This window comes from Eumetopias jubatus, unplaced genomic scaffold, assembly GCF_037043125.1.
Source record: "Eumetopias jubatus isolate StellerSeaLion01/CBP00866 unplaced genomic scaffold, mEumJub1_p1.0 scaffold_3, whole genome shotgun sequence".
Lineage (NCBI taxonomy): Eukaryota > Metazoa > Chordata > Mammalia > Carnivora > Otariidae > Eumetopias > Eumetopias jubatus.
Window position 1 is genome coordinate 33,924,644 of NW_028274809.1, and position 25,359 is coordinate 33,950,002.

The 25,359-nt window shown below is 43.4% G+C and overlaps 1 protein-coding gene and 1 non-coding gene across 3 annotated transcripts in view; both read right to left on the bottom strand.

Moving 5' to 3' along the window:
• KIAA2012 (KIAA2012 ortholog) overlaps window positions 1–25,359 on the bottom strand; it is a 101,086-nt gene that overhangs the window by 25,939 nt on the left and 49,788 nt on the right. For both annotated transcript variants that reach the window (XM_088022074.1, XM_028121392.1), the window contains exons 13-14: window positions 21,439–21,515; window positions 7,953–8,090 (exon numbers count right to left, since the gene is read on the bottom strand). In XM_088022074.1, coding sequence (XP_087878200.1) covers window positions 7,953–8,090; window positions 21,439–21,515 — 215 coding nt within the window. The remainder of the gene's footprint in view (window positions 1–7,952; window positions 8,091–21,438; window positions 21,516–25,359) is intronic.
• Window positions 982–1,088, bottom strand: LOC114226090 (U6 spliceosomal RNA). Its single transcript, XR_003612674.1, has one exon. It is a non-coding gene; the product is annotated as a U6 spliceosomal RNA (small nuclear RNA).

The window sequence follows — 25,359 nt, forward strand, 5'->3', positions numbered from 1 at the left end:
CCCAGTCATACAAACTGCGTGCCATCCACCATCTAGAAATCTCCGTAACAGCGGTTCTCAACCCTGGCTGCAAAGTTAGGATTATTTGCGGAGCTTTAAAAAATATGATTTCCAGTCCTGACCTCCAAACCATAAAATCAGACTTTCTGGGATTAGGGCAATTTTAAGGCTTCTTGGTTGATTCCAATATGTACTGGGATTGACAGTCACTGTTCTTCTCTAGACTGACCATTAATAGAAGAGCAGTTTTTGGTAGCCAAGGTGATGTGGCAGGTAGAGTCAATGACTTAAATAAAGCCTCATGTGTCTGATGAAGCCAGCTCTTGGCCTTTGTCACTTGGATCTCTGCTGAATCCACATCTTCATTTCAGCTACAGAGAAGGAACTGGATATGGAGAGCCCTGGAAGTCTCTCCTAGGACCAAAGTTCCTCAATCTTTAGTGACAATCAGTTTTTCCACTTTGTTATCAAATGCCCAAGCTGCTTTGGGAAGAGACAATTAATTATCTGCTAATTTGTTTGACATTCTCTTCTTACTCTACAGCTTTTTACCCTGCGCGTTTCTCATTTGTCAGCTTCGTGTTTGTAGCCAATGAGATAGTCTGACATAAAAGAGCTGGACCTAGGGCTGGCTCAGCTGGAAGAGCATGTGACTCTTGATCTCAGGTGTGTGAGTTCGAGCCACACATTGGGCATAGATAATTATGTAAATAAACAAGCAAATAAATCTGTAAAAAAAAATAGAGCTAGAGCAGGTAAATAATTTTCTTTCTTTTTTTTTGGCTTTTTAAGTTTTTATTTATTTATTTTTTAAGGTTTTTTTTTTTTTTTAGTAATCTCTATACCTAATGTAGACCTCAAACTCACGACTCTGGGATCAAGAGTCACATCATACTCTTCTGAATGAGTCAGCCAGGTGCCCCCTAAGTTTTTAATTCCAGTTCATTAACATACAGTGTTATATTACTTTTAGGTGTACAAAAAAATAGGAAATGCTTCATGAATTTGTGTGTCATTCTTATTCAGGGACTGTGCTGATCTTCTCTGTATCATTCCAATTTTAGTAAATGTGCTGCCGAAGTGAGCACAGTAATTTTCTTTCTTTTGCATTTCTCATTTTGGAGACCAAGTGGATTTAGCCTTGGTACGGTAAAAAAATTCATCCCTAAATAAATGGAAAGGTTTTTTGAAAAATTACAGCAGGAAAACCCACCTCAGTCACCGTAAACTGCTAAGTTATAAGAGTAGAAAAGAGATAAACCAAAAGACAAATTCCTGTTCATAAGTCCTTTTAATCTAACAGGAAACTGGATTAAAAGGAAGAAACAAGCTTGCTCCTTTGGAATAATTTCAAAGACAAGAAGGATAAACCTTCAGTCTTAACAATATATAGCTATGAGCCTTCAGGGGCAAGAAATATTTTCATTTCGCAGATGGGGAGATGGAGGCAGAGAGAGTCAGGATTTTTAAAGAACCTTCTGGTGGGTCCCTGTTAGAAAAATAAGTAGTCTGAATTTGAAATTCTGTCTGTTGCTTAGAAAACTATAAAAAAACCCTATCATGTTTTAATATATGAACACCCGCGATAAGTGACTTATACCTAAGGCCGTTTACTGCAACAGATTTGAAACCACCTAAAAGTGCTACCATTTGAGGACTAGTCAAGTAAATTATGGTAATTCACACAATGGAATATTACACAACCATGAAAAGCATCTCTTTATGAATTAACATAGAAAGAACTCCAAGATCTATTGAGTAAAAAGACGTAAGACTCTGAACAATGTGTATGATATTAAAGTGTGTATAAATGTGTCTTTGCACTCCTCTACGTGTGCTGGCCTATGTATGTGTACTACAGTCAGGGAGGACACACCAGAAGCTAGCAACAGTGGAGCCCAGGGGGAGGGGAGCTGAGAGACATACCCTTTCATACTTAAATTTTCAAAGACTGTCTGAGTATATTTCAAATTCAAAATTTGAATTAAAAAACTAAAACTACTAACATAACATTGTATGCCAACTATACAGCAATTAAAAAAAAACTAAACCAGGAGGACCTGGGTGGCTCAGTCAGTTAAGCATCTGCCTTTGGCTCAGGTCATGATCTCAGGGCCCTGGGATGGAGCCCTGCGTCAGGCTCTTTGCTTAGCGGGGAGTCTGCTTCTCCCTCTCCCTCTGTGTTCTCTCTCCCTCTCAAATAAATAAATAAAACCTTAAAGAAAACCCTAAACCAAATAAAATGCAATTTGTCATTTTTAGTATGAATTACAAATGCAATGACTAAACTGTGACTGAAGCACATAATAACACTTGGTGAGTGAGCGAAACAAACTGAAGGACTGAAAATTCGATCCCAGCTTGGTTATTCTGGCCAAGTCATTTGCTCTTCATCTGTTCGTTCAGCCCATGAACACTGATGGAGTGTTGTGTGCCAGGTTGTGTGTTAGGCATTGGAAGCACAAAGCTGAAGGATCTATTTGTAAGCAGCTCACAGACTTGTGGAGAAATGACATAAAACTTCAGCATTGCAATTCTCTGATACATGTTGTGACAGATTATGACAGGTTTCTGCAGGACCTCACAGGAGGTGAAGCTAAATTAGTCTGGGGAAGGCTTGTTTACCAGGGGACGTGGTGCTAAGTCTTGCAGAGAAGAGGGAGGTAGGGTAGTTCCTGGCAGAGGAAGCAGCCCGTGCTGGTCAGGGGGTGGTGTGGTGTGGCTGCCGTGCGTGGACAGTGTGAATTTGATATGGGCCAGATCTTGCAGGTTGCAGGATGGAGTTCAAAAAAAAAAAAAAAGGATTTATTCTATTTTTCTATTTATAAAAGAAATACATCTTTGATGCCAGGATTTACCAGAAGGCCAATGGGGACATGGTAAGAAATTCCAAGCAAACCAGTGAGAGGACTGAGCTGTATTTAGAAAGAGCACTGGCAGCAGTGTGGTATTATAGGGCTGGGGGTGGGTGGGGATAGTAACAAACACTTCGTAAACACAAACTGCAGCACTGAAACCAGACACGAGACAGTTGCCTGAGTGGCTGGGGTGCAGGTCCTGCAGTCAGACTGCCTGGAAGCCCTGACTCCTCCACTTGATGCCTTACAGAGCATGTGACTTACTCAAACCCTGAGCCTCAGTTTCTTCAACGGACAGGGGACCTGCAGTTCTCATCTCTTGTTGGAGAATCTTCCACTAGTCTGGCCCACTACCCTCAAGCACAGTGCCCCATCTGAGCTTGGTACTTCTAGGCCCGCTGCAGGCTTTCATGAGGAGCTCCCAGAGAACGGAGGAGTGTGGGATACGGGAGTCAGAGGTGGGGCTCCAGTGGGCCAGCAGCCAGCTACACGACCTGTCTCTGCACCTCACTCTCTCCATCTGTGAAATGGGAGTAATAATAAGTATTGTACAGGCTTCTTCTTGAAAGACTTATTTAGGAAAATACATTTGGAAATTCTGTGTAACATGCCACAATACATGCATCTAAAGAACTAATTTCAACAACTTCTTAAAAACGGAAGAAAATCAGTATCTACAGGCACCTGGGTGGCTCATTCCGTTAAGTGTCTGCCTTCAGCTTGGGTCGTGATCCCGGGGCTCTGGGATCGAGCCCCACATTGGGCTCCGGGATCGAGCCCTGCATTGGGCTCCTGCTCAGCAGGGGAGTCTGCATCTCCCTCTCCTGCCTCTGCTTCTGCTCACCCCCCCCAACTAGTGCTTTCTCTCACTCTCTCAAAATAAATAAGTAAATAAATAAAATCTTAAAAAAAAAGAAAATCAGTATCTTATTTAAGAGTTTCAACTTCGGGCGCCTGGGTGGCTCAGTTGGTTAAGCGACTGCCTTCGGCTCAGGTCATGATCCTGGAGTCCCGGGATCGAGTCCCACATCGGGCTCCCTGCTCAGCAGAGAGTCTGCTTCTCCTTCTCACCCTCCTCCCTCTCATGCTCTCTGTCTCTCATTCTCTCTCTCAAATAAATAAATAAAATCTTTAAAAAAAAAAAAAGAGTTTCAACTTCAAGGTAGTACTTTTCTTGTGTATTATAAAGATCCTGCATGTTTTCTTTAATAAAGAAAATCGATTTATGAAAATCATCAGATATCTTGTGTTATTAAGATTAAAATATATTATTAATTCTCTGCTCCTCTCCTAGGTTCTGAAGGCAAAACAAAGATTAAATTCTTCACAGGAACAGAGTAGACTGACCTCGTCAGGCTCAGGTATTGTGGGTTTTGTGGCTTTGAATCCTAGCGCCCTCTGCTGGCAGCCACGTCACCTATGATCAGCTCATTTTCCCAGCCCCGTTTCCTCATCTGTACAGCAGAGATCTCAGGAAGCGTGTGGGAAAATGAAATAAAGTTCTAATATGGGCCTGGTCCTAAGCAGGAATCAACGAATGTTTGGTCCTTTCTCCTTTATGAATTGAATCCTTTGTGGGTGTGAACATTCTTTCAAGATTATTATTTCCTGTAACTCTTACCTCACTTTTGAGAGACAGCTATGGAGGTTCCAGTGTTACTATTTTAATTTTACTAAAGAGGAAGCACAGACCCAGAAGTGTTACAAGGTCACTCATTTGGGGTCTGCAGTGAGGCTTTATGGCAGATGGTTGAAAACATGGGCTCTGGAGCTGGGCTGTCTTTATCTTGTTTCTGTCATTTACTAACTGTAGGACATTTAGGGAGTTACTTAGCCTCTCAATGCCTTAGTTTACTCATCTGTAAAATGGGAAAATGTTACCTATTTCTTAGATTCGTTTTGTGAATTAAATGAGTTCCTGCACGTAAAATTTAGAACAGTCTGGCACAGAGTAAGTGCTCAGTCATGTCAGCATTTATGATTATTTGCATCTCTTTCCATTCTCCTTTTCTGCCTCAATATTTTTTTTTAAAGATTTTATTTATTTATTTGACAGAGAGAGACACAGTGGGAGAGGGAACACAAGCAGGGGGAGTGGGAGAGGGAGAAGCAGGCTTCCCGTGGAGCAGGGAGCCCGATGCGGGGCTCGATCCCAGGACCCTGGGACCATGACCTGAGCCGAAGGCAGACGCTTAATGACTGAGCCACCCAGGCGCCCCCTGCCTCAATATTATCTCCTACTCTCAAATGCTGAAATTTGCAATGCTTCCTACACGCACCAGGAAAAGTGAATGAAATGCCCTATGGATATGCAAGAAATGCATAAATGACGTGCAGAATGAGCTGGTTTCTATAAAGCTCCAGATGCTGAGCACAGGACTTTCTCTGTTTGATTCACCATCCTTTTCTACACAAGCCCTGAGATTAGTCCTTTTCTGCAATACTTAAGGATTTCCTAAGAATCAAGGAGCTACCATGTCAAGAAGGGGAAGGTTACTTAAGGGGAGCTTTTAACACTGAACATTCTCAAGAAAAGGTGTGATCTTTTGGGCAAGGACAGCTCGGGAGTGCGTGCTCTGTGAGTCCCCTGCAGAAGCAGGCGGAGTTACAGTTTCTGTGAGTCTTGGAAAGGGTGGACTGGAAATTGAGCCTTGGGAATGACAATGCCTTCCCCTCTGTAAACACAGTGCCAACATTGCTGAACAGAAAGTATAACTTAAAAGCACTGTGGACACTAAATACACACACAAAAATAATTGTAAAATTCTACACTCTGAAGTCTGCAGTTTCTAGATGCTCCATAAATATATTTATCTCATTTCCATAGTAATTATCACCTTTGGACATACTATACATGTTGCCTAGGGCAGGACAATGATCCTGGTCTCTTTTGTTTGCTGATGTATTCCAAACGCCCAGAAAGGGCCAGACACAGAGTAGGTAGCAGATGCTCACTATGGATTGAATGAGTGAGTGGTGATGATGTTGTGCTATCCCATCCCGGGAAGTACTAACCATAATTCTTTGGGCCCAAAGGGGAGAACTAAACTGATGCTACGAAAAAAGGGATAGTTTCATTGGTAGAAGTATTTTGGACTAAATGGTGTTCCTCCAAAATTAATATATTGAAGTCCACCACCAGTACCTCAGAATGTGATTGTACTTGGAGATATGGTCTTTAAAAACTTAAAATGAGGTGGGCTCATCATTGGCATGGGCTCTAATCCAATATGACTGGTGCCTCATAAGAAAGGTGACTGGGACACAGACACACGCAGAAGGAAGACCAGGTGAAGACACAGAGAGAAGACAGCCATCTACAAGCCAAGGAGAAAGGCCTCAGAAGAAACCAACACTGCCAACACCTAGATCTCAGACTTCTGGCTTCCAGAATTGTGAGAAAATTTGTTAAGCCACCCAGTCTGTGGTACCCTGTTTGGTGGCACTAGCAAACTAATATAATAAGTAATGAATTAAAGCAATTATTTTGAATACTTATAGCGTTTTGTCCCCCCCCCGCCCCATCCAGAATCATTCTCTCTTATTGTGGTTATACGGACCCTCTTTTTTCTTTTTGAGATATTCCTCCCCTCAGCCCTTTTAGTCCCTGGGACTTTGGGCTAGGCCAATTAGTGTATTCTAATTTCCTTGCCACAGTGATTCATTTGGGCATGGGCATGTGACCCAAGTTTGGCCAATGAGATTCAGTTCCAGAATGATCTAGAAAAGAGAAGTCAGTGACCATCTTGTTACATGGGGAAAGAGCCTATCTAAGAGGAAACAGAGGAATGCAGGGCCCAGTCATGGAGGGAGATAGCTTGGGGACAAATACATGATTCTTCATAGAAGCCCCACACTGCAGAGCTGGGATTGGAGTAGCCCAGAGAAGATGTAGCCTGAGAACTCAGGATTAGCTGAGGTTGGAAGGGTGACCCTCATGACCTCGCAAGTCTCTGACAGCTTACAGCATTAGATAGCGCCACCATCACGAACCCTGCACGTATTTGGTTTCTTCTCCTCTGTTTCTGTCTTTCCTAGTCACTTTTTTAAAAAATAGATCTTATTTCTTAATATTTTTAATAGATTTTATTTATTTATTTATTTGCCAGAAAGAGAGAGAGAGAAAGCACAAGCCGGGGGAGTGGCAGGCAGAGGGAGAAGCAGGCTCCCCGCTAAGCTGGGAGCCCGATGCGGGACTCCATCTCAGGACTCTGGGATCACGACCCGAGCCCAAAGCAGTTGCTTAACCAACTGAGCCACCCAGGCGCCCCCTCCTAGTCATTTCTTATCAAGGGCCTGGGATGTTGCTCTCTAGGGTTGTACAAAGGATCAGAAATCCTTCCATTCCAAGCCTTGCTTGGTTCCTGATTAGTTTCTTTTACTCCCTGATCATTTATTCCCAGTTCATTCAGCTCTCGGGGTGGCAAAGAATGGGTAAGAAGAGGACCCTAAGCCAGAGGGCTGTTGGATTAGAAGGGGGCCAATTTATGGGGCCTTCAGGGAGCACCTTCCAGTGCCAGGCACTGTGTTAGATGCTGGGGCAGAAGAGACTACTGGAAAAGTGGACAAATGACATCCACCATAGGAACACTGAGTACCTTAACTAGATATGAAGCTGAGCTTAGGAGAATAATGAACTCTTAGAGAACAGAAATAAGGTCAGACATCCAAAGAGGATATGCAGTTGACTTGTAAATAGTTACCAAGTATCAGTCTTCTCCTCTAGTCAGAACACCAGCTCTACTCAGTTAAGGTGATAAAAGAGTAACAATTATTTTAGCTACTGTCAAGATAAAACGAATTATATTTGCTTGTTTTATGAGGTAGTTCAAGGTTATCCTTTCTCCTCTCTTTTCTCTGTCCCCCACCACCCAAACCGGACACCCAACTGATTTGTCCCCGATGGCTGGCTGTGATTACTGTCCTAATTTGTTCTTCCTTCATCTGCTACAAACTGCCTATTTTCTGTCCCTTCTGATAAAGCAGGAACTCTGAGGGACTTCTGAAGCTGTTTTTGCACCATGCAGAAATGTATTAACTGGAATGCCTGTGTATGTGTCTATAAAACCCCTCGCCTTCTCAGTGTGAGATCACCTTCAGGAACGGCGTCATGTCGATGTGCAGCTTGCGCGTGTAAAATTCTTTTCTGTTTGAACATATCAGCCCTTTATTTATACAACTTTGAGGCTCTCCTGTCTTCTGAGCTGCTGCCTCCAAGGACTGCTGGGCTCCCTGTGAAGAGAAGCAGAAAGCCCAACTTTCATAGGAATGATATACAGTGCGACAAGAGCTAGTCTAAATCCCCAAATATTTATAGAAAGTAATTTTTCATCGTTGGAACACTAGTCATAACACCTATTTTTACCATCGAAGACACAGGGGACCCAGATGTATAGAGGATAATCCAAGTCTGGTTAATTCATACCTGGGGTCAGTATAATGGGAAAGGGGAAAAAAGGACCTTCCTGTGTCCCACGATTGTAATCATTTTATTTAATCCTCACAACAACCCTGTTCTTGTTATTCCCATTTCACAGATGAGGAACCAGAGGCTCTGGGAGTTACTTAACATAACTTGCCTAAAGCCATAACAGCTGGTAAATGGCAGAGCTGAAATCACCATCTGCCCCAGACTCCTTTTTTTAATGAGATCTTTTCAGTACTTGTATGGCTTCCACAAACGGTTATCAAATCTACCTTGTAGATAAAGTCATAGCAAGATTCCAGTTTATTTGCAAGCTTAAAATGTACTTGATGTGTTAGGAGGAGTGATTTGAACGAATCTAGCAAGAGGGAAGGAAGAATGGGAGGCCCCGGGGCCCCTTCAATCTGTTGGGCCACACTCTCTCCTGTTACTACAACAAGCCAATGATGTCATGATTCAGAGCACAACAAAGTTTGATCTGGAGTTGCTTCCAGCCCATGCTCCATACTGCAAGCTGGGTGATCTTTCCAGGATGCAAAGTGGACCACACCAGTCTTCTCCTCTGGTGAAAACATTAAAAGGCCCTGGCCCCCAGCATGAAGGCCAACCCACTTAAAAGACCCTTCTTGCCTGGCCCATCTCTCCTGCCTCATTCTGTCCTTCAGCAAATACTTTTTGAGTGCCTTTTCTATGCCCAGTAGAGCAGATATGACAGTGCAAGAGGCAGAGAGAAGTCTCCACCCTTGTGAAAACGGCACACACGAATTCCATTGGGAGGGAAGAGATAACAAGCAAGTGAACATAAGTTATGTCTGCCAGTGATTTGTGATATGAAGAAAAATAAAGCAGAGAGGGGAGTAAGGAGTAGCTGGGGATGGTAGTCGAGGCTGCAATTTTAAGCAGGGTACTTGGGGAAGGCCCCGTAAGAAAGTGATGTTTGAGGGGTGACTGGGTGGCTCAGTCAGTTAAACATCTGCCTTTGGCTCAGGTCGTGATCCTGGGGTCCTGGGATTGAGCCCCGCATCCAGCTCTCTGCTTGGCCGGGAGCCTGCTTCTTCCTCTGCCTCTGTCTGCCCCTTTGCCTACTTCCGTTCTTTCTTTCAAATAAATAAAATAAAATCTTAAAAAAAAAAAAAAGTGATGTTTGAGCAAAGCTCTGAAAAAGGCCAGGGCAGGTGCTGCGGGACTTTCTGAAGGAACTGTTTACCTCACTGTGGGAATAGCAAGTGCAAAGAGCTACCACCAACACTGACCTTTCAGGTCCCAGAGCAATGTCCTTCCCGTTCCGGAGAACACATGTCTCCCTTCTAATTCCTCCTCATTCTTCAGGTCTGGCTCATCTGGGCCTTTCATGACATCCCGCAGCACTGAGCACTTCCCCCATTGCCCACAAGGATGCTCATGCTGTGCAGCCAACTTGCTTCCCCACTAGACTATAAGCTCCATGAGGGCAGAAACCATGACTGTGCTGTTCTCAGGTAACAGCAGTGCCTGGCACAGGGTCTGGAAACAAATGCACACTTGGTAGGTATTTGCTGAACAAAAGAGTAACAATCACATTGGGGCAAGCTATGTGTTATGGCCCAGTTCAGTTACAATGGCGAAGGCCAGTGAAGACGTCTCTACAGGAAGCATGTGCAGACCTCCAGAGACCTGTCCTCTGCCTAGCACTGGCTCATTTCCAAGGAGGAAATTTATTTGTTATTTTTCAGGGCTGATTTGCTAGGGTCACTAGTATGCCATGAGATCACTGTGGGTGTGGATTTGATCATTTCCATATTTTCTAGGAGACTGAATCTCAGATGTCTGTCTCTCTGGGCCATTATAAACTCCCCCTCCTATAACATTTATATTAAAGTATTAATGATGAATTAACAGTTGGGTCCCCACAAACAGCCATCATTTTGATGAACACCTCCACCCATTTCCTTTGTTTTGAAATGCAGCTAATGACTTTTCTGGACAAATACATATCCAATTTTTTGTCATCTCAGTCATATATCTGATTAGCTCCTCGGAGTGAGACAGCCCCTTCCTGTTTCTAGATCAAATGAAAACATTTGGTCCAAGCTAGAATCAGACAAAAATTTTGAAGCTTTCTAGCTTCCAAAATCATGCATGAATCACTGGGTGCAATAATAGAAATCAGACAATACTGATTTGAGGGAAATTTCTCCATTATCTTCAAGAGAAGAGTTTGTGTTAGCCCAGAAGACAAAAGCATAATCACAGCCAGTTCCAATGGCTAGAATTACTTTAACTCCTTATGTGGGGCTCAGACTGAAGAGTAGGGAGTTGAGAGGCTTTGAGAAAAGTCTCTCCAAATCACTGACCTGTACATCTTTTTTTTTTGTTTTTCTTAAGTAGGCTCCACGCCCAGTGTGGAACCCAACATGGGGCTTGAACTCACGACCCTGAGATCAGACCTGGGCTGAGATCAAGAGTCAGACACTTAACTGACTGAGCCATCCAGGCGTCCCCGGCCTGTAAATCTTTTGATAAAACAATTCTTTTGACTGTATGGCTCATCTCCTTAACTTCTGGGGCCATGAATTCTAGCTTGATGGAATGTCTTCATGAAGGCTCTATTGTCACTGGAATGCGAAGAACTGTTTTTGCTTATTACATTCAAGTGTTCTAACAAATAAATGATAGTGAAAGGGGGCTTGGGAGATGGGAGGAAAGAAAAGATTAAATATATGAAGAGGATTCTGGGAGGTGGTAGGAAGAGGAGAAAAGAGTCAGAAAGCTAAAACCAGGCAAGAAAGCCATGTGTTGGGATGGGTTTGCATTTATTCATTAAGCTGATATTTACTCGGTGGTATGTGTCAGACAAACAAACATGTACAGAAGCAGAATGATTTTAGATAGTGATAAGTCTATGAAGACAATGAAATGGGATAGGATGGAGGCTGAGGGGGAGGGGAAAGACCTTTCTGATATGACTGGAGCAGAGAGCTGGGTGACAAGAAGGAGTCAACCATGGAAGGCTCTATCTTTAGCCGTCAGAGTAGCCTGTATCTGATTATTCAGAGGTAAAACCAGGCAGGGGTCCTCTGAAAAGGAAAGTGGAGTTCCTGTTTGCTAGGCCTGTTCTGACCGGCCCTCTGGGCTCCCTAGAGGCACCCTGCTGTTTTCTGGGTGGAAGAGCCATCGTAATTGACCCTTGCAACTCTTGGGCTATTTCGAGAGTGAAGACAGCAAAATAAATAGTAAACAGGAGTCAAGGTATCTGAAGATGCAGAAGGGGGAAGAAAGCACAAGGATAGACAGAAGGGAAGGAAAATGGGGGAAGCGGTAGAAAGCAGAGGTGCCTGAAGCTTTTTTGTGTCTTTTTTTGTGCAGGCTTCAGTGGGAATGATTACAAAACTGGTGGGAGGGTGAAATGTTTAGCAGAAAATCAAAACCCACCTATACCGTATTGTAACTAATATTTTCATGTTCTGCTAAAAACACCTGGAACCCTTTCTCTTCAGTAAAGGAAACAATAAAGATTAATGAGTTAATTTGGTAAAGCTGACTTGAATTGCACAGAAGGTGTTGCGTAAGTACTTGGCATTTAAAAAGTTATCTGACATTTAAAAGGAGATGGCTGTTAATGAATTCAAAAGCTAATCTTATACTCTGACAGAGAGTGCCATGGAAAATCCAGGATTATTATCTTGCTGTAAACATAATGTGATTCAGTTGAAAGCCAGAACAAAAGAGAGCTATGGGCTGTAATACAAATACCCATATGCACGCATATAAAACGCAGGAAAACTTACAGAGGATGTCCATTAAATAAATACCATTTCCTTTCTTATTCCCATAATATCTGAGCCCCAAACTTAAAGAAAAGCCCTTCTCTCTGGTAATTTTCCCTCCTCCTTTAAGATTGTCTATTTTGAAGGGTCGCCACCATGGATTGGCTCTACAGTCACTGGAACATCTTACCTGAAGAAGGAAAGCAGGTTCTAAACTCAATCAGCTAGATCTCCACCCATGCGTCCCACAGAGCCACCAAAGATACACATCTGTCCTGCAGGCATCTCTCAGACCCTCCTCTCTGCTTCTCCCACTCCTTTCTAATTGGGGTTCCCCATCTCCGTAGCTGCGGCTTAATGGCTCCAAGAAGAGCTATTGTCCCTCATTAAGGAGGCTGCAACACTCTCACTGTCTAACTGCCTCCCACGCAGCTCACAACTTCATTCTGCCCGAGAGAAAGCTGCCAAGAGTCTCTGGGAACCTGTGGGCAAGCTGAGCTGGAGGAAGAAAACAGAAGGAAGGAGGGCCTTTGTAGCCAAGATCTGAAATGTGCTGGGGCACACACCCCATCATTATCTTAATGCATGGAGAGCAGGGTCGGGAGGCCTTTGCTGAAACCCTTACGTGGTCTATCAAGTTGTCACATCAAACCTCTGTGCACACAGGGCATTTGTCCCCTCCTGTGAGCAAACAAAAGGAAAAGAGCCAGTCTCTCCTTTGGACCACCAGGCCCCCCTCCTTGGCTGAGAGTCTGTCCCTCCACTTTCTTGGGGGCTGGGGGGGACTCTGAATCCCAGCGGGGATGGACAGATCTGAGAGATTTAGTCATTGGGGGTGGGGAGGGGTGAGGAGGGCTAGGATTCTGAGCTTCCCCCTCACCATGCTCCCTACTGGGGGGGTGGGGACCAAACCCTGGAAAGGGCCACTCCCCTGCCAGGGAGCCATGGGCTGAAGGGTCTGGCCAGTTCCCCGGCACTTGGCCTTCTCAGGCCCTGTTATTTCTTGCCTGTGGAACTAAAAATGGGTGGTACGAATGGGGACAGAGTGGGAGCTGAGGGAGAATGGAGCCCTGCGGGGCTCCCTATGACTGGGCTGCTTGGGGAAGGATCTGAGTGGGCCAGGGGCTCTGTATACACTATCAGCTCAGGGTAACTGGGAGGGGACCCAGCCTGTGCAAGGTCAGGGACCCCAACCAGACCCAGGTCCCCCTCTGAGACCTTTTCTCTGTCTAGGTTTCCTTGGCCTGGAGGAGCAGAAGACCTCTAGTCTTTTAGGAGGCCAGACAGAACACCAGGATCTCAATTCAATAACCTGGTCTGCCTGCATGGCCTCTTTCAGAGGAGAAAGGACCATAAACCATGGTGTGGTTCCACTCATCCCAAGGGTGCCCAGCAGTCCATGTGCCCATCACCTGGGTCCATCCTGTTTGTCTTGGCCACCTGACATCCTGGCCCACTTTTTGTGTTCTAAAGGCAGTTAGGTGCTGGTGAGATGGGCAGAGTGGATGGTTTTGGGAGGGGCTCTGCAAGGAGGCATGGTGGACAGACAGTTTGGTTGGACGCCAGAAGAGCCTTATTTCCCCTCCTGGCACAAATTTTGGTCTCCACACACTTTTTTATGCCGCGACTCTACGAAAGGAGATTTTATATCCTCCTAAGTGTTTAGCAAATTAGTCCCAATAGCTAGCAAATGTAGATTAGGAAGAGAAACACTGCAATCTCCAGTCTTAATTTGTGAGGGACTCGTTTAGGGACTTTGGCCATGTCATTAATCTTTTTGTGCCTCAGTTCTCCTACCTATACAATAGGGCCAACCAACCGCACTGTTCCCCTCAGGGAACATTTGAGTAATGAAACCCAGAACACCTTAATTCCATGGACTTCTACTATCAGGAAGTAAATCTTATCCATGAGTTCTAATTGATATTGTCTTCAGTTTAATTAAGTGCTTTGTTGACACAACAGAATCATTGTTTATCTGGCTTAGCAGGAGCTGGAGGAGAAAAATTTTAAGCCAAAATAGTGATCTCTTTTGCCCCAGGGGAGGTAGAAACTAGCTTTTTCTGTGAGGGGGTGTCTGGCTGTCTTCAGGCTGGAACTTTGCCTGTGTTTGAGAGATGACGCATCCTATTTTAGACCGGGAGATGAGAGGTGGTGGGGTGCAGGGTGAGAAATCTGAACAATCCCCTACTTTCTTCTAACCCAACACTTTAACCCAAAACTGTGTGACTTTCTTGTTATCACTGGGTCTGGTGTGACTTTTCCAATCTGACAGCTAACCGAGAGACAGGGAATCTCAACTTGCAAACCGATTCTACTCTAAAAGGTCATTTAAAATCAGTCGATTTTCACTAGAAAAAGAAATGATACCCATGTTGCTTTGATTCCCACATTGGCCCATAAAAGTTTATCTAACCCATAATTTAGCTGGACTAAAAAGCTGAACTAGCCCTGGTAGTGCTGGGGCAGCAGAGGGCCGGAAGGAGAGAAACAAACATTTCCTTTCCCTTTCTTTCCTGCCCCCTTCCTTTCCTTTGGGCCCTCTTGTCCTCTGACCTCTAAGTTTTCTTGGGCAGCCCTGTGCTGGGGAGGGGGTGGGGAGCAGGGGTTGGGCCCTGCCAGATACAGTGCTCCTGACTCCAAAATCCTCTGCCTGCCCCCTGTCCCAGGCCTTCAACTGTGCTTCCTTAGGTGCAGGACAGAAAACAATTAAAAAAAAAAATTTCACAATGAGATAGGAGAAACCCAAAGGAATCTCTAATAGGTAGAAATATAAGCAGTGAAACAAAATCCAGACAGCATGGAGGATATTTGGTTGGAGGGACAGTTGGGCTTAGGGGTTGGGGGTGGGTAGAGTGAGGGATGGGGACAATGGTCGGTAGACTGGCTCACAGTCCTTTAAATTATTCCTACTTTCCAAGCTTCTCCTTTTCCACATCTGCCCTTTTTGATTGTATACAAGCTCCAAGTTCTGTTTTATAATGGCTTTCAAGCAGAGAGCAGGGGGATAGAATACTTTACAATTGTAATTTATTGGGATGGCTTAGTGACAAACATTGTGCTAATCCCTTTCCATATGTTGTTTCATCTCATTCTTGTCATGACCCCCATGAGGGACATATTATCCTTCACAGATGAGGAAATTGGGCCTCAGAGAGGGTAAATAACCTGCCTGAAACCACACAGCCAGTTGGGAAGAAGCTGGGATCTAAATGCAGCTTTGTGGGATTCCCAAACCAGCAGACCTCTTTGCAAGTGAAGGTCACAGGCTGAATGGGACTCTGTCAGTCATGACATGTTTCCTCATCTGTAAAATGGGGATAATAACTGTAACTACTTCACAGGGATATCGTAAGGATTAAGGAAGATAATCAACGCTGCACATAGTAAACCTCAAAAACATTGGCTGTTATTATTTAAAAAGACACTCTCAAGATAATGGGGAGAAAATTGTTGATACTTATAATAAAATGGAGGTTCATTATACTAGTCTCTCTACTTTTGCATGTGTTTGAAATTTTCCATAATAAAAAGAAAAAAAGAAAAAGAAATCAACATGGCATCTATCATGTGTCTGGTTGGAACTAGCAGCCAATAGATCGATAAACACAGACGTCCTAGAATAAATGATAGAGGGAAAATTCAAAAAATAAAAGCCTTGGTTTTGTAATTAAACCCCTCTCAGTAAGTTATCCTTAAATTGTCAATGGAGTTTGGGGCTGACAAAATAATCCTGTGGGTGAGGTTGAACCAGAAGTTGAAGTTTGCTTAGATCTTCAAAAAACTTTGAATCAAGCCCCACGACCAAAACTATTTACAAAGCCAGGAGGGAGCAAGGGGAAGGGGGAGGAGAGGGGACCAGCATGGAACCTGGGGAAATTCTGTGCCATGCCTTTGGAAATGAGAAACAAAAGGTGGGGAGTAAAGCCTCCTTCTCTGGATAGGGAGAGGCAGACAGTTAATTCTCTTAGGAATCAGTAATAGGCCCAATCTTACTTATCAGCCTCAAAAAAGTCTCCAAGAAGGGTGCCTAGTGACATCTCTGATCTGCACATGACGCAGAGAGTGAAATACCAAATTGTGCCAACCAACAGCAGGAAGTATCTGGAGATTGTGTGAGTTGTTAGAGAAATGTTATCTGAACTTCCATATCATTATCACTGGAAATAAAACAAGTGCAATCTCCAAATCCTATTTGGAGGATTATAGCTTTTCTACGGAGAACATGGTCCTTAATGTCAACTAAAGATTAATTTGTCAATTTTTTTCCAGTAGCTACCATGTGTCAAGAACTGTGCTAAATACAAGAGATACAAAGGTGAATAAGGCAAAATGGGGGTGGGAAACGTGGGGGGAGTCTGTCTTTAAAGATTAGTAGCTTGTTCTTTCAGATAACTGCCAAAAAATTCTACAGAAGGCAGGGCATGCCTCAGAAGGACACTGAAACAAAAGGTTACCTTTGTACCCTTTTGTACAAAAACTTAAGTGTGTCTGCAGGTGGGTTTTTATGTGTATGATTTTGTTGTTTGTTTGTTTGTTTGTTTTTGTCCTGCAGGAGGAAGGCTGAAAGGGTTATGAACACCATCTGTGAAACCACCAAGGAAACAGATGGGGTAAGCATAGGTTTATTCAACTTAAGTCCTAGTGTGCTAGAATTACAGGCTACTCTTTGAAATCCCAAAGAGGTAAATTTAGGACACCTAAGATCAAATATGAATTCATACTCTTAAAACTCATAAAACCTGAACTTAAGAGATAATATAGGTTGAAATAGAAGTGGCTTTGTGAAATGGGAAAAAGGGACATAATTCCAGTTTAACAGGATTTTTAGGACACTACCAAAATTCTAATCCCCACAAAGCAACAAAACAAAACTCAAGATAAAGCATGTGAGAACGGATGTTCGCTTTCCTAAACAGAGGGAGAAAATTGACAATGTGAAAACTGGTGAGATAGTTTCTTTCTTATTTTAAACAAAGAGATGCAGTGATTCTTGGGAAATCTAATTAAGGTTTGAGCATGTACTTTGATACTCTTTACTGACAACCTCTCTGCCCTGACAGTTCTATAAACCAGTGGGCTAAGGACTATTCTTGCTCCAAGCTTTCATGGATGGATCTGGGTGCACAAGAGTTTCATAGTTTGAGATCCAAACTTTTCAGAAAAAGAGGCAAATTCATTGTCCCTCAAAGTCTAGGGTCAGAGGGATAAAATGCTGAAAAGGGGTTAAGAGCTTTCAAAGGAGAATTCTGGTGACCCTATCCCAACAATTTAATAAAAACTTAATAATTTTAACTAACAGTAGTTAAAAAACAATGGCACTATGGTGTTGACCCTTGTTTAGCTTGCTGCATACTTGTTTACTGTGACTTCTAGATCATTTTAAGCCAGACTTGAAAAAACCTAGTTTTCCGCTTGATTCATTTTTCCTTCTTACAGGGAGAATTTTGGAAAAAGAAAAAGAAGAAAAAAAGAAAAGAGAAAAGCAAGAAGACAAACTAAAATCAAAACCTCAACTCAACACAGCCCTAAAAATTTCAAATTAGCATGACTGCAACTTTTTTGCATGTGTTATTTACAAGTCTTTTCTTCATAGATACATTTATTATTTTTTTACATAGCTGCAGTTCTAGTTAACATCACTCTGATTTCCACTTTTAAAATGTAATCAGTAGTTCTCAACTGGGGGTGATTTTCCCCTCAGGGGACATTTTGGCAAGGTCTGGAGACATTTTTTTATTGTCACAACTAAGGGGCTGTGCTCCTGGCATCTACTGGGTAAAGGCTAGAGATGCTTCTCAACATCCTACAACACATAGGAAGGCTCCCCACGACAAGGAATATCTGGCACAAAATGTTGATGGTGTGGAGGCTAAGAAACCATGAGCATTAAATCACAGTTTCTAGTATGAACAAGCACCATTTTTTAATGCATGAATTAAACCTCTCACCGAGAGGGATATGTCGTCATTAAGGTAATCATTTCTCTGATGTTGGACTATTAGGCTGTTTCCTATTTTTCCTTATTATAGACAATGCTGCAGTGGACATCTTCACTAACTTTTTTCAGCTGAATTATTTCCTTAAGATAAATTCCCAGGAGTCAAAAATACTGAACAAATGAGTAGGAATATTTTTTCATGCTTCACAAGTTATTTTGCCATTTTGCTTTACAACTGGATTAAACCAAATTACAACCCACCAGAAGTGTGTCAGTGTACCCGTTTCACCAAAATATAGGCAGTACTGGGTGTTACCATTTAAATAAAAGTGAGAGGCGGCATACATCTCGAATATAAAATGATACCTCCAGTTTGCCTCAATCTGCATTCAAATTGCCACTCAGGAGAAATATTTTTCCATCCTTGTTTTCTATTGCTATTATTTTTGATATAAATTGTTTATGTCTTTTGCTTATTTTTCTAACTGGTTCTCACTGTTTTTCTTTTAAAATCGAATGTAATCTTTATCAAGCATAGATAGCAATGCTGTCATAGTTAACACAATATTTTTAACTTTTTTTTTTTTTTTTTAGTTTTGCTTTTTCTGCCCCTACAGCATAGATATGTTAACGTAACGTTTCCTGCTGGAATTTCCATTTACAATTTTAATACTCTTTTTTAGGTGCTGGTCACCTCACCCAACCTGCAGCCTCAACACAGAGAGGCCCTTGGGGAAGAGAAGCTTCTCGAGCGATTGATGTCAGCCGCCGAGGTAAGAGCAGTACTTGGTCCCCACGGTATGCGGGAAGTAATTCTCTTAATCAAATGAAAGGCCCGAGGAGGAGCCACAAGGCAGAAAGGAAAATATACGTGAAGGAGAATACCAAATTCTGTGAGGAGTTTGAAAGACCTGCATTAAAAAAAGGGCATCATACCTTTAGGACTTCAGAACTGGCAATGCTCCAGATGCAGCTATTAATATGCAAAAAATGCCTTCATAAATACTTGATTCTGTTCACAGTGGGGAGGCAGTTCATTTGAAAGAGGAAATGGGAGCTTGGAGTTGAAACATGTCTGCTTGTCTCCTTTTTCTTTTTTCACTGCTCTTTTCATCTGCACATTTTGCCCTTGTAATTTCTTCCCCTCTTCTGGCGACTTACCCCCCTCCTCCAACTCCCAGGAAGCTGTCGAAGTTGTCGAGGTCGTGGCTTCTCCCACTTCTATTTGCGGATTTGCCTCGAGGCCCTGACGCCGGGCCAGGTGTGGAGGGGGCGCCTCAGGAGCCAGTCGCCGGGTTGGCCAGCCCGCGTGCGGGAGGCTGGAGCCGGGCTCCTTCCCGCTCTCTTCCGCGCCGCCGGCCGCCCGCGAGGCCACGCGCCGCCGAGCTTTCAAATCCCGCCGCTAGGGGGCGTCCGGAGGCAGCCTCCCGCAGCCGGGGGCCAAAGCCACCAACCCCGTCAAGTCGGGCTTGCTCTGTCGCCACCCCCCCCGTCAGAAATTGTTTCCCCAGTCCAGGTCTGTGACTTCTCGTGAAAGCATGGTGACGCCCAAATAGTCCACTTTGGTGGTTTTTTTTTTTTTTCCTTTCCTCGCGGCCAGCGCCATGATAAAAAAGTGAAAGTGTTTTATGCGACCGAACTCCTAATATGATCAGACCCCAGGGAGGGGGAGGCAGGGGGTGGGTGAGTGAGGAGTTAATGGAAAGGAAAGAAAAGTAGAGACTGCTGGTGCTGATAACGATCAATTTTGTGTGCTCCCCTAGCCTGCTTCAGAGTGGGAAGACAACCCTGCAAGGAATCCGCTGGATTTGCCCGCGGCCCATCAAGGGACCGAACTGAAATCTGCTGGGCAGAAATTTGTTTTCTAAATCCTTCCCAGATGCTTTATAGTAAACATGAAATTAGTCATTTACATGGAGTAGGTGGAGGAAGTAGTGAAAATTGAAGCCAGTGATTACTCCAAAGAAGGGCCATTGGCCTCAAGAAGTGAGGGGTGGGGGAGGCACGGGAGCCGCCCCCCCCTTCCTCAGCCCCACCCCCATGCTCTCTGTGTTGAGGGGCTGGTGGGGCTCCCTAGACATTTCCTCAAACGGCTTTCCTTTTGGGGGCTACTTCTAAAGGGAGTAAGACTCCTGTGACTTGAACAAACCCCTCGGTTCTGCGGGGAGCGACGGCCCACCTTTCACAAAGGAGGCCCACGAAGTTCTCGGAGTAAGCTGGTTGGCCACGGCTTCACGGGGGAAACCCAGGATTAGAGTTTGAGACCCTCGGTCTGGTGTTCCCCTTTCTGACTGCAAGGTGAATAATTCAGTCTAGGGCTTAACCGGACGTGCCTGAGCCACCGTTTTATTGCAGGTGATATTAGGTCTCCTGAAATGCAGCCGCGGGAGCTGTGTGAATTTGGAGCCTGTTTAGGGTATGTGAGGCATCCACAAGGCCTTTGGTATTAGCAGAATGTAGCATAGTTATATTCTCCTTAGTCACAGACTCCCTTAAAAAAGAAAACCTTCTAGGTCCTTACAAAGGCTGTCTCCAAAGCAGGCATGTAAAAAAAAAAAAAGAAAAGAAAAAATGCAAACATTGGTTCAGTGATTCCTCAGTAGCAGGAAGGGTCAGCTCAGCTGTGTTTTACCTCAGCGGAGGCCTGCCCCAGGCCTGGGGTTCTAACAGTGAGAGTTCAGATCCTTCCTTAGAACCCAGCTAGGCACACACATGAAAACAAAACTAACTTTATTATTATTGTTTTTTAATGGATGTGAGGGAAGAGGAGAGAGCCAGGCAGTGGCAGGAAGTGGGAGATAAGGGAGAAGTAGAGCTCATGCCCCCTTCTCCCTGCCCAGGCTGTCGCACAGCAGGGAGAGACCTGAGAGTGCCCTGGAGCTGTGCTGCTTCTGCTTGGGGTTCTCTGAGACCCTGGGCACAGCTCTAGGAATCCCCCTGAGTTGTCTCTCTAGAGTGAATTTGAAGACAGTCCCAGTCTCAAAGCTTCAAATGAATGAACAAACTTATACATATTTGTGAATGTACATCCTTGAAACACTAATATTTCTGGCCCATCCAAATGAAGCATTTTTCTCCTTTCTTCACAGTATCCTTACATTTTTTTCTTGATGCTACTTTTTTCCTCCCCATTAGGAATGAGAAATGGATGGGAAAAAAATGGGCCCTTTAGCACAAGTCTTAGTGCCTACTGCCTTGATGGATGATACCTTTCTCTGTTTCCCTGTTGCCTTTTTGACTTTGCAGAAGTCAGGGAAAGGCTGATTCAACTCATTCGGGCACATAAGAGCCACACAAAATAGTCCAAGTTTAGTTAAGACATTCCAAGGAACCTGTGTGATTTTACTGATGAGGCAAATGAGGCCCAGAGAGATGAAGAATCTCACCCAGGGTCACACAGCAAAGGCAGCCCAAGAACCCAAATGTCCTACCTCCCAGTCTCATGCTCATTCAGAGTCAATACTGTACCTGCTTCTCTGGCTTTTGGGTCAAAGGTGAGATTTCATTAAGATTCGTGAGAAGACAGGTTCTGGATTCAGTGTTTGCTATGGTGAAAATCAGAGAAAAGGATCAAAGTCAGATCTAGGTCTAATTAGTTTTTATATATACTATATACATACACACCTAGTTCATGTGTACAAGATTATAAACACACACACACACCTATGGCATTTGTATTTACTCACCAAACAACACCTGCACCCTCTAGAAGCACCATTTACATAGCATGTTAAATATAGTGTTGAGAACTTATACTCAGATATCTATTTTTCTTGTTTTGGTTGCTCTTTCAAAGAACAAAAGTAAATTCTTTGTGCTACTAAAATTCAGATAAAGCTGAAATTAAAAAGGAAATATTGATGGAAAAAAACCTGCTGATACTGTTGACTATAAATTTTGTATGATCGTACTTCACTAAAGTAGGAAAATGCTTCTGCAACCTTCCAGATAGAAAGATCAGAGATTTCCCCTTTTCCTTATAATGTGGAAGGGCAACAAGAGAAGTGGAAACATAAGGCAAACAAAGGCAAAGGCCAAAGTAGGGCTGGTGAGAGGGGACTAAGGGACCTCATGGAGCTTGCCACAAAGCAGCTGCCCACCCCCCCCACCCTCCCCCACAGACGTGGTGTTAATCGCCATGATTTTCCTCCATGGTTGCAGGATCACTGCTCTCCACAGGGGTGGAAGCTGAGGCTTGAAAGCTAAACAAACCTACCTGAGGTTGTACAACTAGTGAGGTTTTCAGGAACGGTTTTGTGCCCAAGACTCAAACCCCGTGCTGCAAAAGGATAGGATTTATTTTTGTTTTTCTTTTTATCCCCAAGAAAGTGAATTTAATGTTTATAAAGGAATGTTTATTTGAGGACAGATTTAGCTAAGCACATGGCTCTACTGACAAGGGTTTTAGTCAGTCTCTAGTGTGGGTTGAGGGTCCAACAAAAAGTTATTTCTATGCTTGCTACTTTTTTTTTTTAAGATTTTATTTATTTATTTGACATAGAGAGACACAGCGAGAGAGGGAACACAAGCAGGGAGAGTGGGAGAGGGAGAAGCAGGCTTCCCGGAGCAGGGAGCCCGATGCAGGGCTCGATCCCAGGACCCGGGGATCATGACCTGAGCTGAAGGCAGCCGCTTAACGACTGAGCCACCCAGGCGCCCCTCTATGCTTGCTACTTTTAAGAGCCCATGGCATCTTTGTCTTTTTGACCTGAAGCTTCTACTCATTCCCTGTGGGCTGACCTTTCCTTTCCTGTTGTTTCTCAGCTGTCCTGTTTGAAAATGGCTTTAGGACAGATTTAAAACATTTCTTTTTTAAAACAGCTGGGGAAACTGAGGCCCAGAGAGTGGTTTCACAAGATTGGTTTAAGTCTATTCCTTGAAATAGTGTGAGACCAGAACCTGAACCCCAATCTCCTTAGTACCTAATACTTTTCCCTGCACATCGCACTCCCTCCTTTAGCCTCATTTGAGCTTGCCACATCACAGCTGCTTGGCCATGATCCATCCTCTGGACAAATCTAGCCCAGCAGAATTGTGTTGAGATGAGGTTCACTTCACTGTGGCTTGGAAGGAACCTTGGGTCTCTTTGAAATGAAACTTACAAATTCTAACGCATAAAGAAAGTTCTTGCAACACCAGGAGAATGAATCAGTCAGCCAGAGTTCAAGAAATGTAAACACAGTTTTAGATAGGAGACTAAAAAAATCGCTTAGGACTTCTCCATCTCTTGGGTCAAGACCCTGGTAATTTACTGAGGTCCACGCTGTCAAGGAGGAGACACAACTCAAACTGCATTCCTGGGAGATAAAGCAATGGGGGTGGTAAGACTTCCTCTCCAAACAATGTGGCAGGATCTATCCTTGTTATCAAGCTGAAGAAACTGACTGACCCATCACCCAGTGCAGGCAACTGGTTGTGAACACAGGCTCTTTCTCATCATTCTGAGCTGGTGTGTACATTCACAGGCTACAGACTGCACAGCTTCCAGGCCTGCTTGAAACGGGGAGCTCAGAGTCTTTCTGTGATGAACATTTCTGCCACTAAAGAGATAAACAGAAAACACATTCCTTCTCTGGCTGCCCACCATCAGGCCAGAGCAGATTTTCAAATGCTAGCATTAATCTAACCACAGGCTTTTAGCAAGGAGATAGCATTCCCACCAGATAATCAGGCTGTTTCAGAGATGACCCTTACAAGATGGGGTCTCATCCCAAACTCTTCTGCCTTCTTCAAATCATGGGATCCTTCACCAAACACTCAAAAGCATGAAAGAGCTCTGATTCTAGCATGGAATAGGGTGCCTTAAAATTTCCTTCTATTTAAACCTATGTTGACAATGTTCATTGTTTTGATAAAAATGAAATGTCATATTTATTCCCATTGCTTCAGAATACTTATTTCCCTTGGTATGGGATGCTCTCCTGGGACTCATCTGGTATCAGAATAGAGATCAAGCCAAAAAGTCATCTTATCAGGCAGACTGGGCCACCTGGCTCTTTCACGGTTGTATGTCAGGGCTTGGGAAAGAACATCAGACCCACAGGCTCCGTGACCAAACATTCTGTGGTTACCAGGGCAGTAGCTTTTGGAGGTGCTAGTAGGAGCCTCTTTAAATATGTGTAGGGCCTTTTCCAACATATGTCATTTCTGAGACATGATTACTCTTTGATCCCTAGTATGCTCTCATGACACTTCCCCCATAATTTGCAGTGGTTCCTCATTGGAGAGGGGATATATCCACTGCCAAACAGATCTCAGAAAGCACTTTTACCTTCTCACAGTGTTACACATGGATTTGCTGCCCCTAGCAGAATCCAATGGGAGGAGTCTTAAAAGTCAGCCTTTGTACCTTCGTGGTTTTGTTATTTGTGGTAAAAAATGGAAAATGCAAAGGCAAATTCCAGATTAATTTAAAAAATCTTCTCAGTATAAACGAAACCATAAAAGGAAGATAATTCTGGTCCCTTTACATAGCCCTGCTGACCTTTTCTTAAGAATGATATCTAAAAATACTTCATTTTATATGATATGACTCAAGATGCCTATGACCTATGGAGTGTTTGATGTGTTATAACAAATCTTGATCTGCTTGTTTAATGAAGGAAACCAAGACCCAAGATGGCCTTCTGGTATTGTCATTATCAAATTCTTGGGATAAGATTTAAGACCTTGTTTATGTGACACATTTTTACTTTAAATCTTGGATGAAGAGGAGAGTGAGATGGGCATATCAAACAATTATTCAAGACCTGAGAAAATCTCCAAGCTAAAGATATACCCCAGGGAGCTCTATTAAAGGAGCCAAGTAGACTCGTCTAGAAGATAGAAGTTGGTCTGAATTTAAATATGGAAATGCCTAGTAAATACAAGAGCAATATTTTTCTTCCAAGTTGGAATAACAGTTCTTTTACATACTTATGTCTTCTTAGACCAAGTCTAGCTCAGTCTCAAGAGTTTGGCCTTAGCTTTGGGAACACCAACTTCTCTTAAAATTTCATAAATTATTTTTTATGGAAAGGTCCAAAGGTACATGGCAGTTTACCAAACCCAAAATGGAAGGCAAACTAGATGATGGAATTTAAATTCAAGTTGTGTGACAACAAAATATCAACTACATGAGAAACCCTCCAGTCAAGATATATCACAGGATTAATAAGGATACCTGTGGTGGAAGACTGTGAGGAAGAAGGGAATTAACAAAAGGCTGAAGTTGGAGCCACAAAGTGGCCAACCAATTCAATTCATGTGGTGATCTTAATTCTACAGAAGATACTGTTCTTGGTCACTCACAAATAAGTATAGATATCTGGTCTCCTAGCCTCTAGGCTTACCCCCTTCAATCCATTTTTCACATAGTTGGAAGAGTCATTTCTCTAAAATAAAAAATCT